The 19586-nt window shown below is 41.4% G+C and overlaps 1 protein-coding gene and 1 long non-coding RNA gene across 12 annotated transcripts in view; one reads left to right on the forward strand and one right to left on the reverse strand.

The window, feature by feature from the left end:
• The window catches only part of SHROOM3 (shroom family member 3), a 290161-nt gene extending 275037 nt beyond the window's left edge, over nucleotides 1–15124 (forward strand). For all 11 annotated transcript variants that reach the window (XM_019720366.3, XM_074324430.2, XM_019720389.3 and 8 more), the window contains 2 exons: nucleotides 9154–9426; nucleotides 14137–15124. In XM_019720366.3, the coding sequence (XP_019575925.3) occupies nucleotides 9154–9426; nucleotides 14137–14505 (642 nt within the window). In that variant the 3' untranslated portion in view covers nucleotides 14506–15124. The remainder of the gene's footprint in view (nucleotides 1–9153; nucleotides 9427–14136) is intronic.
• LOC109440232 (uncharacterized) overlaps nucleotides 1–19586 on the reverse strand; it is a 79266-nt gene that overhangs the window by 48993 nt on the left and 10687 nt on the right. The window lies entirely within an intron of this gene.

The following is a 19586-nucleotide window of genomic DNA, read 5'->3' on the forward strand; positions in this document are numbered from 1 at the left end:
TGTCAGAGCTGGCCAGCCAATGCCAACAGCCTGTGTAATTTTCATCTCATGGTTCATGGTCAAAAGGAAAACTAGAAAATATAGAAACTTGAAGGAAAGAGAGACCGATGATAAAAAGACCCTTCTGGGAAAAGGTAATGTTAATCTTTAGATTCCCCAACTCTCTTTGCAATACCCCAATGCAGCTTGAAAACACAGTATTGGAATTTAGTTGTTAGCATTTGATACTCCTACAGAAATTTGAAATGCTAAGCATTTTGAAAATGACCATGCTGCTGCTGCGATGTTCCCACATGCCGAGGAGATCTGAGCTGGGCTGTGCCTGCAGGAGAGAAAGTTCTTGCCGTTCCACTTTCCCTACAGCCCCAGAGGGGCTGCCTGCCACCGTGGGCATGGCCCTCATACAGCTCAGGCCTGCATGCTGAAAAAAGATTCTGCTAAAGCTTGCCTCTTGCTGAGCCTGGAATGTAAGTGGTTCTCAGTGGTACCAATTCCAGGAGAAACTTTCTTATGTGATTCCATTTTCATTTACTCGATAATACATGTCCTAAGCATGTAATACATGTCCTCGTCTTTATGTGATGGAATGAGACTACAGGCTAATAGGCCCTGGGAGCAGGGGATTAGGGACAGGAGGACTTAGAGATTTGAAAGCACCTCCAGCAGTGGTATTGTCCCTGTACTGCTCCCCTCCATGGGCTCATGGGACATGGCTGACATGCTAATGCAGCCCAGTAGTGACACATGCTTTCCCAGCCCAAGGTTTTCCCATTTAAACACCTGCTTTATAGCACACGTCTTGGCATACCCCTACCTCAGTGCTGCTGAGTGTCCCTATTTAATGGGTCCTCTGATTGGGCAGGGGAATAAAACACCTTGCTCTGGTCTGTCTGTATTTATCCCAAAGAACCAGTTACAGAAGCACCATTACAAGTACCGACTTGTCATAACATCTTTAACTGAACGTTTTGCAGTTTGTGGTGGTGGTTTGTATGTAGACATACACTGCTTTACTCGTTACTTTTTCCTCCCCATCTTAATTTATTTTTTTAAACAATTTTTCATCACTTTATTATCACCCTCTCACTCCGAGGATTATGTGGCAAAATTGATTTTTAGACTGAGAATACGAAGGAATGGAGGGTTAATCCTCATGGGGAATAACGTTAGGTACCATTTATCGAGCACTTCTTACGTTCTAGGTGTGGACTATGTTTTTTTGTTGTTGTTTTTAACATAGTGCTATATTCTTTATTTTCACAAAACCACTGATATCTGTATTGTTACATTTTACACTGAAGTAATCAGAATGAGTCAGGACCAGAAGAAGGGGGAATTCAAGACAAAGGGAACAACATGGGAAAAGACCTAGAGGTGTGAAAAAACATAGGGAGTTTTATTGCGTATTGAAGAAAGGTACTTCCAGTAGTTTGATATTTTGGGATGTAAAACAAAATGATTAAATTAGAAATTACCAGACCTACAAAATAAAGGACGGTCATATAGTGGGAGATGAGACTGGAAGGATCCACAGAAGCCAAAAGGTCATGGAGGTCTCATGGGCCTTTGTGTGAAATGCCGCAGGGTTCAGATTATATCCTATGGTAATGGAGTATCCTTTGAAATTTTTTTTTTCGCTTTTTTTAATGAACAAGTTTATTACTGTATAACAGAATTTTCATTAGTTTCATTTACATTTGCATATCTGACTTGGAAACACAGGAAATCTATGAGCTTTTTAATGAGTTGAAGACCTCTATTAATATGTTCAGCTTAAAGTTGAAAATGCAATTCTCTTCCTGATATACAACAAGCTTTTCTAATAATGATTTTAAAAAATGATGCTTTTGATCAATGTTCATTCCCCAGGTTGTTCTGAGGCAGAGTGTAGCCCCCCCCACCAACTTTTACAAGTAATAATTTGTTACCTAATATTTAAAGTTATTAATAACTTAAGATGCATTTCTAGGCATGAAACTCATTGAATCAATGGAAACTAGAGTCCTGATTTATTAATATTTTAAAAATTGAAATTAGTATTTTAAAATCAATTCTACTTTAATATATTTTCTATTTATATAGTCTATAATTTTTATTTATTCTAGATAATGAAGTATACTATTCCAAGTAAATATAAATGTTACTTAAAATTTGAAACATTTTCATTGTCTGAACTTCTGACACACATAAACACTAAAAACAATTTAATATCAGAGCTTTCAATTCTTTGGCTAAACCCTGCCTATCTGTTGGCAAAATCTGCTTAAACAGAGCCCATGATTCTCTATTCTGAAGAAAAAAGGCTTTGGCTTGGAGACTTGGTAGAAAATTCCAAAAGGCAAAAAGAATCTGTTGTTTCTCAGAATTGGCTTTCCCCAAGATATCAGTAGTGACCCAGATGGTTCGCAGCTGCCCATTTCTGTTCCTTTTCCTTCATTCTTAATATTCCAAGTTTCTGTCTGTCTCCCTTTCAGCCTAGAAAATTTCCTTTAGCATTTCTTTTAGAATATGTATGCTGGTGACAAATCCTTTTAGTTTTTCTTGATGTAAGAATGTCTTTATTCCGCTGTCATTCCTGAAGGATACTTTCACTGGATATGGAATTCTGGGGTGCCTGTTCTTTTTTTTTCAGCACTTTAAAATTATTCCACTTTCTTCTGGCTTCCATGGTTTCTGATGAGGGACGCACAGTTATTTAAATACTTGTTCCTCCTATGTGCAATGTGGTTTTTCTCTGGCTGCTTTCAAAATTTTTTATCTTTGATTTCTAGTAGTTTTATTATGATGTGTATGGGCCTGATTTTCTTTGGTTTATTCTGTTTGGGGTTTGCCAGGCTTCTTGGTTATGTAAATGTATGTCTTTTACCAAACTCAGGAAGTTTTCAGCCATTATGTCTTCAAATATTGTTCGTGCACTAAGTTGTTCTTTTCTCTGTTTGGGACTCCAGTGATACAAATGTTAGACCTTTTGTTATTGCCCCCACAAGTCCCAGAAGCTCTGTTTATTTTATTTTTTTAATCTCTTTTCTGTCAGTTCTTCTGATTAGATAATTCCTACTGGTGTACCTTCAAGTTCATTGAGTTTCCTGTTTCCATTCTGCCAGTGATTTGTTTTTCAAATATTACAGTTTTCAATTCTAAAATTTCTAGTCAGTTTTTTGTTGTGTCTATTTCTTTGCCAAGAACGTCTGTTTTCATTTTAAGAGTATTTACTTTTACCACGGAACATGGTTATAAAAGCTATTTGAAAGGCTTTGGTCCTCCTAACATTGAGGTTCTTCTTAGTGTTAGCACCTGTTCATTGTCTTCCCCTGAGATTGCTCACATTTTACTGGTTCTTTTTGTATTGTATTCTGAACATTTTGAGTATTACATTATGAAACTCTGGGTTCTGTTAAAATCCTCTGGAGAATGTTGATTTTGTTTGTTTCTTTGTTTGTTTTAGCAGGCAATCAACATAGTTAGGTTGAGACTACAAGTTCTGTACCACCTTCGAGTGGTGGTTCCAACGTCAGTTCTGTGTTCAGAGCGTTTGCTATGTTAAATAGGTCTGTCCCACACAAATGTGCCCTGTTCAGGGCTTTGCCTTGGATTTGGGTAGCTGTTTCTAGCATGTTCAGTTCTCAAAGCCTTTGCCATACTACTTGGGGTCTGTCCCACACACATGCAGCTTGAGGGTGAGCCTAAGACTTAACGCCAGTTCGCACACAGAGTATGGGGATCTTTTTTCTAGCTTTCTCCTGTCCAGTATTTTCCCCACACTCTTTGCTTCCAGCAGCCCCTTTTCCTGGGCTTCTGGCTAGAAAGACAACTAAGTTCTCATGGTTATAGTAACTTGTGCCATTCTACGTGGCTGGGGCCACCCTCAACAAGAGAGAAAAAAATAGTGGGGATTTCCCTCCTACTCTTTAGACCACATGGTCCTTTTCCTAATTCTTCTGACCAGAAAGAAGGATTTTCTTGTGGGATTTTAAATGCCTGTGTGAAACCATCCTTTGGGGGCAGGTCTGGGAGATGAAAAAAAGAGACGGGAGAGTTAAAAACAGGATTTCCCTCCACTCTTTAGCTCACAGCGGCCCTTTTCTAGTCCTCTGGTTTTAAAGATAGGGCTTTTCTCAGAGTGTTAGCATTGCGCTGCAGTCTGTGTAGTTCTGCCTTGGGGTTCTCCTCAGGTTAGAGTCAGAACATAAAAAGGTGGGGAGAAATAGGAAACTCATCCCATTCTGAGCTGCCCTTCACATTTGGCTCCCCTCCTCAAGGCCCTTGCCAACTTCACTTTACAGGGATGTTCGCTGTAATAAGTGGGGAGAAAGGCTGTAGTGGGCTTATGCTATCCTGGCCAGCATCCAGCACACATCACCCCCACTCACCCCCAAGGTATAACAGCAGGGAGATGTGACATATGTGCATTGTAGAAGTCTGGCAGCTGTGTGGAGTCAGACGGGAGGAAGAGAGGGTCGTTGGGAAGGTGTTACAGCCATTCAGGATAGTGATGACAGGTCTAAGGGCATGCAGTAGGAGTGGTGATAAACAGATGGGATTTAAGAAAAAATAATAATAATAAAGGAAGTAAAACGGACAGAACCTGGTAACAGATTAGATGTAGAGCGTGGAAGAAAGGAAAGAGTCAAGGATGACTCCCAGTTCCTGGCCAAGCTGACAGTCATGACTGAAATAGGGAGAGCAGGAAGGTCATTTAGGGAGGGTGGGAGATGAGTTTAGTTGAATTTAAAGAAATGTAATATTGTTTCTTATGTATCAAAGATTCCTGATACCAAGAGACTAAGTAAATATAACTTTCTGGTCACAAGCCTTCCTGAGAGAAAATGGTAAAGAACCACTCTTGACAGAGGATATGCTAGAAGATACTTGAAATGGCAGTCGAGTGCGTCCCCATGATCTTTGTGCTTTCCTCGGGTTACACAAGAGGAGACGGAGGTTTGATTCCATTTCTGTCCTCAGAAATTGCCTTCTCTCTCTGGGTAAAATTCAGCTAAGAAAACAGCCAAGTGCTGATGCCTGGATCCTCCCTAGTTTTTATTCCAGGGGCCTGAATTCCACTCTGTCCCTAAACCCCAGCCATGTGGCTGGCAGTCCTGCATTACTCGTGTTTAAGAGGAAGAAAGTCAGTCAGCAGAAGCCAACTGGGTATTTGGCAGCAGTGCCAGTACAAGTCGTCTGAACAAAGTTGTGTGTGGAGGGGAGGCTGAGTGTTTCCCTGCAGGCATCTTCCTAAAAGGAGTGTTGTATGCTCTTCAGATTGTTCCCTAATCTTAATGACAGCACACACACACACACACACACACAAATAACTGGAATGTGTGTAATACTTCTGTCTTTTCCAAAGTGCTTGCACAAGCTTTATTTTATTTGGACTTCATAATATTCTTTTGAGCGATTTTAATGTAGTGATTAAAAGCCTGAACCTTGGTTGACAACCAAGAGCCAGACGACCTGGGTTGAAGCCTGGCTCTGGCACTTTCTAGCCGCACGAGCTTAGGCAAGTTAAATAACCTCACTTTCCTCATCAATAAAACTGGGATAATAATAGTATCTATCTAATGGGGTTGTTGTGAGTAGTAATTGAATAGTAAAACACTTAAATAGTGCCTGCCACAGAGAAAGAGCTCAGTATTTAAATATTATGAATTTTAGGCAGGTATTATTATCCCCTTGCTGTGGTGAGAAAACACACAAGGTCAAGTGACTTGCCTGAAGGTGAGTTTTCTGTCAGGGCTGGGTCCCCTGACTACTGGTTGGGCCCTCACTGCTGCTCTGTCCAGTGTTCGTCCCGGAGCTACAAGGAGGTGAGACAGGGCCCAACAGGATGGTCGCATGCAGATGGTGGGTGGGAGGGTGGGTCCTTTGAACTATGTTTAGAGAAAGAGCCCTTATAAATAGCATCTCACATAGGGCAAGTTAACAGTTTATCCCCGATCAGCAGTTCCGTGGATAAATGTCGATGATTTTGCAAATTAAAACAAAAGGAAACCCACCCAAAACCCGAATTCCTGAGGGCTTGAAATGGATCCTGAACCCTAGTGAATTCTTCAGGTAGAAGTTGGTGGGGTTTTTGGAAGATCTCTGCCTGGCAAAGAAATGGCTATGTAGTACAGCCAACTTTCCCTTGTTGCCTTTGGTTATTCAAATCCCTTTTAACTTCATTTTAAAGTCCAAATTTCCATATTTTGAGAGCTTCATAAAATAAAAAAAATTCAAATACCATCCAACTATGCAACATTTGGGCCAGAAGTGACTGAACTGACTGCTTAGTGTACTTGTTTTAGCATATATGGCGGAGCTGTGATCTATCACATTACATCCCAGCAAATAGCTTTCAGAAATCAAAATGCCACAAAATGTGAAAATGTGTATTGGTCCCTCCCACAGACGTGTCCCTGGATCACACCTAGGCACTTCCGTCCCCTTCGGTTCTTCCTTATCCGTGGCGCCCAGAGCCCACATCAGCTCCTGCAGCGATAGGCTCCCGGTTCTGCCCGGCCTCGGTGTCTAAAAACCAAAGCAGGGTCTGCAGGGGAAGGACTGAGGGGGTTAAATGCCTGAGCCTGGTCCTCGACTGCTGTTCAGCGGTGTCACCTTCTTTGGCCCTTCCTCGCCCACTGAACTCTGCTTACTCGGTGGCTACCCTTTCAGCACTGCTGACCTGTCATCATCAAAACCAGAACTAGGACATTTCAGACATTATAACCTTACTTAGATTGAAGGAGCCTGAGAACGCTGGGGAGCTGAGTTGAGCAGAAACTGAGAGGAAGAGTTCTCATCATACCGTCCCTTAAAATACCAGCGATTCAGAGCCATACCGAGAATTCTTTAAATGATGTCAATTCAATTATTAATGAAAGTGCTTTGAGTTCCTTCCAAAAAAGAGCACACGGTATTCATTTCAAAAGAAGTCATATTTGTAGGAATAAGGAAAACACAAGGCTGTTACCTTCTTTTCTTTCAACTATTTAGTTTTTTAAAAGCTGTTTCTAGAAACTACTTCTCAAGATGTGAGGTTGAAATGGATCCCAAAACACTTGAATAAGCAGAAGGCCCTTTCCTGAGGTTGGAGTGAGAGGAATGTTGCTGCTCAGTTAGTTACTGCTTGGGATTTTGGTATCATTTGGTTTTCTACAGGAAAGTATCAGCCGGTGACATTTACAGGGGCAAGCCTAGGAAATGCAAGCTCAGAGGTTAAAAACTCCTGGCCTGACTTCATGGACCTGTTAGTTTCTCTCATTATCTATCTGAAAAACAGGAATGACGACATTTGACTTGTCTTAACCCTGTCCAGCAGGAGTGTGGGAGATGTGACAGGAAGCATGGCTTATTTTCTCCACTACTTCCCATTCCAGTGTCCTTAGTGTTCCTGTCCTAGGAACTGATCCCACAAAGCAAGATCGCCACAGCCTCCTGGGAGTTTTGTTGAAGGTACCTAGCAGGGTATCCGGCGGGCAAATACCATAGCTACCAGCCAGAACTGTGTTTTTGGAAAACAAGGAGTTTTCTAGGCGAGTAGAAGGAAAATTAAACAACACTAAGTAATATTTTCTACCACCTGCATTTTTCTGGGCTCAGACTCTTTGGTTGAAGAATAGTACACACTAGACATTTTTTCCCACTACTAAAATTGTCTTTTGCGTTTTGTCTCAGCTAAACAGCTTGAGGAAAGCCAAAGGTTATAACCCATGATGAGATGGTACAGCAGATGGGCATTTTTTTAGTCAGTCTTCAGCCTCTGGGATTAGGCGAGTTGAGAAGACAACAAGCTATTACCATTAAAGCCAGAACTTGGACATTTCAAGGACATTATGAACCTTACTTAGATTGAAGTACCTCTGGTGGTCCAGCTCCAAGATGGGCAGATCATGGAGAAATAAATATTTCCCTTTATCGTTGTGATTATTGTATTCTCCGGTGCTGATGCTGAAGAAAGCGTACAAAAAGTCATCAGTACCCTTCAATTCTGTTAGTCACAAATATTTCTAATTTTTTCCTTCCTTTAAAATGAAGATTTACTATGACATAGAAATTGTGACCCTTTTGTACCAAGTTTCCACTGAAGCCACACAGCTTGGAGTATATACATATATATACCCACACACATGGAACCTTTTTAGTGGTAAAGAAAAAGGTTTTAACCCAAAAAAGATTATATCCTTTTTCTACCTGGCTACCTCAGGCTAAGAGAAAATTGAAAGACTGATTTCAAAAGCCATGGAGTTTAATTTCTATTGCAGCGAAGTAATAGTAGACACTTCATATAAATGAAGTCAAACTTGAAACCACTAAGACCTTTACTTCGTTCCTTCAGTTAAATATATTGGATATTTTATATGTATAGAAATTAATTAAAGTAGCAAATTACATAGCTCTGGTAACTGGAGACAGTGGGGAGAGGTGGAAAGAATGAGGCTGAATTCTGATAAAGGATAAAGCTCTCATGTGAATGTTTACAAGGAATGTACAAGGATGGCCGCTAAACTCAGGCTGACTTAAGTTCAAGGAAGCCCCGCCTAGTGGTACATGTGTCTTAGACCTCACTTCACCTCATCAAGTCTTAGTCTCCTCACCTATTGTAGTAGATGCTATCTTATCTATGTGCAAGTTTATTGGGAAAACAAAATGAGATAATCCACGTGGAGTTTCACAGTGTCTGACACATAGTAATTGCTCTACAAACGCTTTCTATAATTAACATTCAACTCAGCTCTGTGATCTTGGGCAAGTCCCTTCATTCCGTTGACTCTTGGCTTCACTATTTGTAAAACAAGAATATTTACCCTACTCGCATAAGGTATTGTGGTAAGAATCCAATGAGAGTGTGTCTTAAAAAAGACTTAGAAGTAGTTAACCAGTTAGGAAGGCAGAGCTGTACACAGCATGACACAACTGGAAAACATTAAGAGGTGATGTGTAGTCAAGTGTTGGCCTGTGAGAACTGAATAGGTTCAGAGAAGGCCCGCTGTCGACATTCAGGCACAGGAAAGAGAACTGTGGCCTAATAGTGGGGGGCAGTCCATGTAGAGTAAGGACCCTTCAGCTGAGTCTTAAAGAAAAGACAGGAGGTGGCTGGGAGAACTGAATCCTCCTTCCACTGACCACTTTGGCTGGCTAACCTCTGCTGTGTGTCTCTTCTGTGGTTAACAGGCCGAGCTGATTGGAAGCCTCACTCACAAACTTGAGACCCTCCAGGAAGCAAAGGGGAGTCTGCTCATGGACATCAAGCTCAATAACGCCCTGGGAGAGGAGGTGGAGACTTGGATCAGTGAGCTCTGCAAGCCCAATGAGTTTGACAAGTACAAGATGTTCATTGGGGACTTGGACAAGGTGGTGAACCTGCTCCTGTCCCTCTCGGGGCGCCTGGCCCGTGTGGAGAACGTCCTCAGTGGCCTCGGTGAAGATGCCAGTAACGAAGAAAGGGTAGGTGGTCTAGCGATTCAGTTCAACAACTTTTCCCTCTGAGCCCATATACACAGAGAAGTACCATTACACATGATCCCTTCTCTCAAGAAGATTACAATCTATTTGGGGCAGGAAGACAGTCCAACATATAGATAACCAGGAAACAGAAGAAGGCATCGCGCAGGCCAAGATGTAATGCTGCCACTGCAGACTCAGGGAACACGTAGGGAAGTAAAAACGGGTGCCAGGGTTTCTTCCTTCCTTTCTATCCTAGAAACAGAAAAGATAAAAGCGTGCTGGGGGCTGACCTTGAACAAAGAGAGAGAGAGAACAAAACTGTCAGGGATGAGGAGAGGGCGCAGGAATGTGAGCTCATGCTCCAGGGAATCTGCAGGTAAATGGGCTGCGGGCACTCGGTGAGGACGTACCCAGGTGTCTCCACTGCCCCCGTTACTGGAAGGAATTGGGCAGGTAATAACAGTGGTGGTAATGCTGGGTACAATTCAAGTACGTCTCTGTGTCAGGTACTGTGGGTTCCACACCTGATGTGCCATCTCATTGAATCCTCACTGCAGACCAGTAAGTGATGGAGCCAGGATATGAGGAGTCCTGCTGCAGACCCCAAGTTTTATTCACCTTATTGAACTTAATGCCATTGCTACAGAGCATTCTTCATCTACTCATCTGTACAACACATGTTAATGGGTATCTGGTATGTGCCACTTACTGGTCTGGGTACTTGGGATATATCTGTGAACAACACAGACAGATCCCTGCTGTCATGGAACTAACTTATCAAGGGAAGTCAGACAATAAATGTAGCTGTAACACCCTAGATGCCAGAAGGTGATAAGCGCTCCAGCCATCAAGAGGCTCCTTTGCTTTCTGGCTCCTTCTCCTATCTACAGCTCTCTCTCTTTCAATGCTATCAGGATTTCCCAATTATTTCTCCTAATATATTACATTAAAAGAAAAGCTATCTCTTTTTCAAATAGATTTTAAAGGGATGAAAAAAGTCTAGATGGTAAGCATTTAGGAAGGTGTAGCTCTACTCCCAATGAGTGCCCTCCTCGTGTAAAGGTTCTGAGCCTTAGCTTATTCTAGAAATTGCTTATAGTACCTGCCTCAAAGGGGTTGTCCGTTCCTCCTTTCCACTGAACAAACAGCAGATGTGAACCTGTAATATACCAGGTACTGTGTGTGTTTGGGATAAACACTGGCTGAAACACAGGCTCCAGCCTCCAGGCTCACACCCTATAGTGAGGAAAACCAATGTGAAAGCAGCGAATGTACCCAATATGCTGCAGCACAGCAGTACACTCAGAGCCAAGAAGCACTTCTCAGGTGGTGGGGTGAGGCCAGGAAAGGCTTCGCCCAAGTGGTACTTAATAGAGTCCAGGAGAATTTCATAATTGCAGGTGGACTAAGTAAGAGTGGAAGGGCTTTACCATTTAGAAGGAATATCATATACAAAGTAAAGAAAGACCATGGCATGTTCAAAAACTGATTTGCCTATGGTTGGTATGTTTAGAATACAGAGTGATTGCTTGCTTTGTTTTTAATAATAGCAAATTATCGAAAATATTAGAAAAGTATGTAGGCAGGTATCAGACAGGAAGTAGATGGCTCAATCAAAAAGTATTCAGAACATCAAAAATACCAAAGAATTTGATTAAAAAATGGGCAGAGGATCTGAATAGACATTTTGCCAAAGAGGACATAGAGATGGACAACAGATCCATGAAAAGATGCTCAGCGTCACTAATCACCAGGGAAATGCAAATTAAAACCACAATAAGATATCACCTCGCACTTGCCAGAATGGCTGTCATCAGTAAATCAAGTGTTGGAGAGGATGTGGAGAAAAGGGAACCCTCTTGCACTGCTGATGGGATTGCAAATTGGTGCAGCCACTATGGAAAACAGTATGGAGGTTCCTCAAAAAATTAAAAATAGAACTACCTTATGATCCAGCAATTCCATTTCCGGATATTTATCCAAAGAAATCCAAAACACAAATTCTGAAAGATACACGCACCCTTATGTTCATTGCAGCACTATTTACAATAGCCAAGATACGGAAGCAACCTAAGTGCCCATCAGTAGATGATTGGATAAAGAGACTGTACATACATACTTGTATATACAATAGAATATCACTCAGCCATAAAAAAAAAAGAAATCTTACCATTTGTGACAACATGAATAGACCTAAAGGGTATTATGCTCAGTGAAATAAGTCAGACAAAGAAAGACAAATACCATATGATCTCACTTATGTGGAATGTAAAAAACAAAACAAACAACAATAATAAAGAGGTATTCATGAAGGTACGGGAAGGATTATAGACAATTGAGAAGGGATAACAAAGCTCCCTGTCCCCTCCAGAGCTAACATCAGTGGGGAAGCCGTTCCTACTTCTAGGCCTGGAGGAGCAAGAGGACAGGGGCCCTTATCAGAACCACTGTGGCTGTCCTACAGCACTGAGGCCTTGGTGAGAGAATGCAGCCGCTGCCACCTGGCAAGGATGGAGTCAGGGATAAATGCCCCAGTTTCTTTCTCGTCCCATCCTCCAATCTCTGGCCCATGACTCCCATGGGCCAAACCCAAACCTTCTGTGTCATACTTCAGACTTTAGCCTGTAGGCCGGCAAGGCCCTAAACTAATTTGATGACATAATCAGCCTGGGGAGGGGTGAGCATGATGCTTAGTTGGGAGACTTATTGTAATAGTCTAACAAGGTTTCAGACTGTTAATTTAGGCAGTTGTCTTGGGGATGGAGAATAGAGAATAAGTTTGAATTAGCAGGGCTATTAGATGAGAAGAAGGATAGAACAGAAGTAATTCCAAGTTTCCTGTTGGCCACTTGGGTGGATGCTGCAGGTATCTAAGATAGAAACACGAGCAATTTTCAGTTAGGGGAAGAGGAGTTGTACCAGAATTAAATTCAACTCAATATTTAATGCACATATACACTCTTAAATACAAGTAAATGCTTGCTCACCTGCAAAACACTACATCAATATTAGTTTGCGTAACGATTAGTCTTTGTCAACAAAGTACCAACAGGAATGAGAAAAGGAAAAATAAGTGGTTCAGTAAATGCCAAATTCAGGATAATAGTTATTAATGAGGGGAAGGAGGGGGAAGATGGGAACTAGAGGAAACATACGTAAGACTTCAACTGAATCTGTAATTTTGTTTGTTTTTAATCTGAAGCAAATATGAAAAATGTTCATGTTGAGATTTGGTACTGTTAATGATAGGTACACAGATATTACACCATTATCTATAGATGTCTGTTGTTTAAAATATTTTATAATTTTTTTAAAGGTGAGGAAGAGGTTCTCACTTTATGTCTGTACAGAATTTTGAAAGGTGTCTTCATTCAAAATCAATCGCTAAGGGGTTTTTTTAAGGTGTGTTTTTTTGATTTGGGGAAGGAAGCCTATGAGAATGGAGATATTTGTAAAATAAACCCATAACTTTGCACTTTTATCCCCAGACATTATGTAAGCTCTAACAGGCTAGTTCAAGGGAAGGCAGGGTAAAGACACATGAGCTTTTCATATCCCTACATAAGCTAATTTGTATTTAAGTATCTATTTAAATAGTCTTATTTCTTGAGTAATTTCCATTTTAATGTTTCTCAGTCACTTTGGCCTGAAAAGTCTGAATGGTTAAATATAATATTTTTTAAATTTTTTAAATGACAGTCATTATATGTCAGCATGTTGGGTAAAAAAAAAAAAAATAACCACCCAACAAAATCTTTATAAAGATTTTTACAAAGTAAATTAACCCTAAAGATAACATACTAATTTACCATTGGGTTTGTATAAGGAACTCTCAGAATATGAAATTGCCATCATTGTTAAATAGAATTTCTATCATGTTAGATTTAGAGGCGTGAAAAAGAGACCTGGAAAATGGAAACTGATTTCTTTAGAGATGGTAATACAATGTTTCCATTGTTGGTTGTGGATTAGGACAGAGGTTCTCAAACGTCAGCTGCAAAAGACTCACCTAGAAGGCTTGTTAAACCAGGGACATCTAGGCGTCTCCAGAGCTTTGGATTCAGTAGGTGGAACAGGGCCTGAAACTGCATTTCTAACAAGGTCCCAGTTGATTCTGCTGCTGGTCCACATTCTGAGAACTGCTATAAATGTAAATACTTGATGACTGGCCTTTTTTCTCCCCTTCAGTTTTTTTTATTTGTCATCAACTACACATAAAATTTGCCATCTTAACCACTTTAAGGCAGGCAGTTCAGTAATATTCAGTGCATTCATATTATTGTGCATCCAGAACTCTTTTCATCTTGCAAAACTGAGACTCTGTGCTCATTAAACAATATCTCACCATTTCCACACCCCTTAGTCCCTGGCAACCACCATTCTACTTTTGGTCTCCATGACTTTGACTGAGAACCTCGTAAGTGGAATCATTGATTGTGCTTTTAAGTGTAGAAGCCTGAAGTCAAGTATGACCCCAGCCAACGTAAGGTAACTTCTCAAATTAAAGCTGCCACGTGACTTTACAAGTTAGAGAAACAGAAGGGTAATAAACTGGTTGTCAAAAAACTAATTCTCCTTTAGAGTGACAACTGAAAGGGAAACTTGGATATCTTGCAGTCCTGTGATAGGTGTCTTTGCAGCCAGTTGGACTCTGTCCTTGCGTCCCCTTGCGCTTTGCTCATCTTCTCGTTTCCCCCCCTCCCCGGGCAGAGCTCTCTTAAGGAGAAGAAGAAGGTCCTGGCGGGGCAGCATGAGGATGCCCGGGAGCTCAAAGAGAACCTGGACCGCAGGGAACGCCTGGTGTTGCACATCCTGGCCAATTACCTTTCGGAGGAGCAGCTCCAGGATTACCAGCATTTTGTGAAAATGAAGTCAACACTCCTCATTGAGCAGCGAAAGCTGGACGACAAGATCAAACTGGGCCAGGAGCAAGTCAAGTGTCTGCTGGAGAGTCTGCCGTCCAACTTCACTCCCAAGGCAGGGGCCCTGGTGCTGCCCCCAAACCTCACCAGTGAAATGACTCCTGTTGGGGGACGTACTTTCAGCAGTAGTTTCCCAACAGTAACCTCTCCACTTTAACCTCTTCTAAAACACCCAACCAAAAGATCACCCTTTCTTTCAACACTATTTAATTTGAAAAATGTTTCAGTAAAAACACTGTTTAAACTATATGGGCTTGGGGGAGGGGAGGTGGTTCTGGATAAAGGAAAATATTCTATCCATGGAAAAAGCCTGTTTTTCCTTCTCACCCTTCACGATTGATCTTCTGAGAGCTTGAATGCTGCTGGGAACTTATGCCTTTCTATTATTACTTCGTAGTAGAAAGAAAATTAATGAAACTGAGAACTACTTGGAGGGTGTTTGATTGTTTAGTTTTTAACAGATTAAGGCAACAGAGATCAGTGTGTGTCACCCTCAGGAATTGCATCCGCAGGGGCCTTCCCTGCCCCTGGGCAGTGTATCCTGATGACAAGTACTCCTTAATGAAGGGTTTGTAACATAAAGCCTTAAAAAGACACACACAGAGAAGAAAATTGTAAAACCTTGAACATTGTTATTTATATTTTTTAAAATGAAAAAAATCATGTTTGTGTGCTAACCACTTATTGATTCTGTTTTGTGGTGGACGTAGACAATTATGTTTGAACTTTGTATTTTGTGAAAACCTTAATGAAATGAAGAATTCCAAAGACAGTCACATTGAGCGTGGAGACTTGTTTTTTCCTAAACTCTTGACTTGTCTGACTTAATTTGACCAGTACGAGTAGACCTTCTACGCTTGTATTGCACTGAGTACGGGGAAACCCCCGTTTCCACTGCTGCCAGTCTTTGCCACTTGACTGCTGCCACCCACAGGCACACATACACTTTACCCACGAAGAAGGCTTGAGGCAACAAGTTTATCGCATTTCCTAGGGCTTCATGTCATCACTGTGGTGGGACGATAAAGCTAAATTTTACCAACAAGGACAGCAACTCTCCAACCTGTCTCACAGGAGGAAGGTTAGAAACCAAGACAATTCAAAACTGAATTCACTCTGTCTTCCTGTATGGGATTTGGGCTAAATACAGCCCATTTAGTGAGATTATTAAGTGATTTTTAATGTCAAACATATCAACCACCATTAAAAATTCCCTCAACATCTGAAGACTGCACTGTCATGTTTCAATAACAACTTCCTAGAGGGGACTCGAGAGTCCAAGCTGTAAGTCTATTACAACAGGCTGGAACGATGGAAGGAGGCTTGGGCCAGAGGCCAGCATATGTTGACAGCTGCTGGAAATGGTGACAGCCTAATACTTTGAGCAGGTGGTGAATCGTAGGCTGTGCTTTAGTTTTTTGTTGTTTTCCCATGTGCTTGACCTGCGGCTGGTGACCACCTCTGCTGATTTGGGCTGAAAGTACCATGACAGCCAGTCCGAGAGAACTGGAGAGTAAAATTTGTACAAGGGTACCAAATGCCCTTTTTCCCTTAGTACATTTTAATGACTGAATGAAATATATCTTCTGGTTAAGAACTTCAAAACTAGTTTTGGTCCCCAGTATAGATGTTTTTTGATGAACTTAGACCCAATAGGCCACCCAGAAGTTTCTTACGAGCAGTCATCCAAAGCCATTGCTTTGCTCTTTGGAGGTTTTGCATGGTCTGACTCCATTGATACAATAAGACAGCACTTTGATGGCCCAGCTTCTGACACATCTGGAGAGCCCATTTCCCAGGGAATTAGTAGAACCAGTGACAGCATTCCACAGCCACATTGCATGGTCATTTGAAAGAGAAAAACAGTCCATTTGACTGACATTTCATCATGCTTAGGCCAACATAGGAGCCTGAAATCAACTCCACTTGGTAATGAGCTGTGTCTTGTTCATAGTGGCTCTGTGTGTCAGACCAGGTTAAATTCAGCCAGTAAATGTCTTTAGCTGTTCTTAGTGAAATTGCTCAAAGGGATTCTGGGGCTCCCAATTCCCAACACTCTTCAAAATTCTTCTTAGGGATTTGACTGGGAACATTTTGCACACAGTCTTTTTCCATCGCTTTTCTGATTTATACATGTCAAAGTCAGTGAGGGACCCGTAGTAGAGTAGTAGGTGACGCAGCTTGGCGTGCCACAAACCCTGAAAGCTTACAACACTCCTGGGATAGCCTCTCTTCCTTTGCGCCACTGAAATGTTGTTACGTGAAATGAGTGCGGTACCAAGTGCAACTTTGAAATCTAATTCTTATGTAGATGTAACATTTATTGTAACAGGACTTGACCTCTACTTCAATGAGAAGAGACCACTAACCCTCATTTTTCACTGTTAACTTTTAAAAGCCCAACTAGAAAATAAGCCTATTCTTTATCCCTTGCATATTTTGCATTCTTTTCCCATTATTAAAAAAAAAGTCTATAGTAGAAGCCACCCTTTTTCCTTCCAACAATATCCTCTCAACCAAGATCATGAGCAGAGCAGCCATGAGTATGTTGTTGGTTAAGATTTCAGGACACACGTGACTGTGTGTGTCAAGAATGTTTGCTCACAGTCAATAATTGTCCCTGTGAATGGGATCATTTCAGAAACACCATGTCCCATCAGAAATCAGGTGAGAATGGAATGGCCGTGCAATAATCCAAATGCTGAGACTTAGAAACCTGTGAAGTTCCAAGAATGGACAATGTCCTGCGACAAAACGGGGAGGCCTCCCACTTCCTGGACCACTTGAGAAGTTGCTGGGCTTGTTGCTACAAGTTGGTTGACTCAACCTTTTCTCAGGCTGTTGTGTTCCTCGTGGCCACTTAACCCCCAAAGAATGCAGGGAGGATCTGAAGTGAAAGTGTCTGAGTTTCTCCATGAGACACTGTCGAAACCAAACATTTTTTCCTTTGCCCCAGGGGAACACTTTAGGTTTCGTTTTGCACAACTGGTTTTCAATGTCAAACTTGTAGATGAGCAAGTTTGGGTCAACTACTAAGAATCGGTAGCTGTCTGCTGACTAGGAGGAGTGAGGGCTTCACTGAGGGCCTCTGGGGCATTTAAAGGAGAAACTGGCCACAGATATCCCACTCTTCCTATTATCCCATTGTTAATATCTGATCTAAAATCACTTCTGAGTTTTAAAGTTAGATCACAATTGTTCCTAATACAAGTTCTACCTTTAAGTTTGTAAGCACCTTTTACTAGGATATTGATGGGTTTTTGTTTTTGTTTTCTGCATACTTGGGGAAATGTTGCCTTTTTATTCTTATATGGTTCCAAATTTATTTCTCTTTAGTTTAATCTTCCATGATATATTGGCTTTATTCTGTTAGATTGGATTTTTTTTTCTCTCTTTTTAGAACAGCATGAGTTTTATTCTCCTTAATGCAGGCAAGGAAAGGGAAGAACTTTAGCCAGAAATAACTTCACCTTCAGCAAGTGGTCAGGCAGATGTGAAGGGGCCATTCTATGCAGAAGTAGTTTATTGGAGACAAGGTATTAATTGCTCCATTAACTCTAGAATGATGCATGGGATAAGATGACAGACCATTTTAACATCAGAAAGGGACACATGAACAGTTTTCTTATTTCTAAATAAATAAAACCTCTATAGAAGGCTCATTCAGACACTAAATTATGGTTTCTCAAAGTGTGGGCAAGATACTCTGTGCATCAGAATTATGGAAATGCTTGTAAAAAATGCCAATTGCTGGGACACAGCCATGTAGGCTGGGAATGTGTGTCTTAAGTTCCCCACATTATTCTGATACACTTTAACATTTGAGAGCCACTGACACCAATTATTTGTACAGTTTCTATTGCATGAATTTGTGTTAAAATCCCAGAAATTCAAAGCCCTGTCATATTTACTGTCATCAATTATATTGTCCCCTCTTTTTATATAATCCCCAAGTTTGTGATATGCTCACTGTCTCCTAGATATTTTTAAATTTAAACAAGCTAAGCATTTATTCTGGCTCAACTGCACTAATTATTTTCCTCACAGGGAATCAATAGTATCTGCCATGATATTTGCACTAACCTGAAATCACAACTGACCTTTACAGTGGAGACTCTACTGAGATTTCTATTGCTTCATCAGAAGTTTCATGCTGCATATAAGTTAGAATTTCTTTTGGTGTGGATTTGACAGCCTAGCTAATGTTAAATTTCCTTTGAGAAATGCTAATTTCCTTTGAGAAGTGAAAGTAGCTATTGTCCAATTTCAAAACCCTAAAAATCAAAATTAGGCAAGGAAAAAGTTGCAGATGAAGAAACTGGCTTATTTATTCCAACTTCATTCTATAAATTCCTCTCTAACCTTCTGTAAGTGGGAAAGCAGCTGCATTTCTTGCTAAAACATCAGTCTTGCCATTGCTTTATACAGTAGGTTGAAGAGGGAAAGTTTAATATAAAGAATTATTAAATTCTATTAAATGAGTAACTATAAGATATAAGGAAATTTGATATGAGACCCTGGAGCCTGGGGAGAGTACCCAAGAAAAGACCAAGTTGGAATGGGGACCCCTTCTGTCATTCAGCGTCTCCGCACCCTCTCCCCACACAAGAACACAGGACATGGTGAGGCCAAAAAGGAACACCCACGGAGCCATAGATACGGGAGTTCATACCACTATATTCTCAATGGCAGCTGGTCGAGACACAGGAAGTAGGATCAACAAGATCCGCAATCGCCATCCACTTCTCTCCCAACCAACCAACCCCCTAGTGTTGCCACGGCAGTTATATTAGTGGCTAATGGCTAACCGGTTAACTGCTGATGGCCACCCAGCCACAACGGATGGCCATCTGATAACAGCTGATGACCATCTAATAACTGAGCCAGCACCTTTCCAGGTGAGGTCGAGAGCCTGGAAACTGCTCTCTGACACTCTATCCCCACACCTTCCTAAGGCTGGGGTTCAGACCTTCTTGGAACACTCAGCCCACTGACAGCAGAGAAATGTGTTGCTTTGCCCAGTCCAGAGCTGGTCTGTAGTCCCTGAGCAAGCATGAAGCAACCCTCCAGAGTGCAAGCCGGGTGCAGTCAGAAACCAATGGCGTGGACACGCACAGGTAGTGCACAGAGGGTGGCTGCTCAGTGGAAGGCCTCTGAATGAATTGCAGATGATCTGCCTCTGAATGAATTGCAGGTGTTGGCAGAAGGCCTTTGGGGCCCTGATACAAGCAGGAACCC

This window comes from Rhinolophus sinicus, chromosome 1 (assembly GCF_057876585.1).
Source record: "Rhinolophus sinicus isolate RSI-liver-muscle chromosome 1, RSI-T2T, whole genome shotgun sequence".
NCBI classification, from domain to species: Eukaryota; Metazoa; Chordata; class Mammalia; order Chiroptera; family Rhinolophidae; genus Rhinolophus; species Rhinolophus sinicus.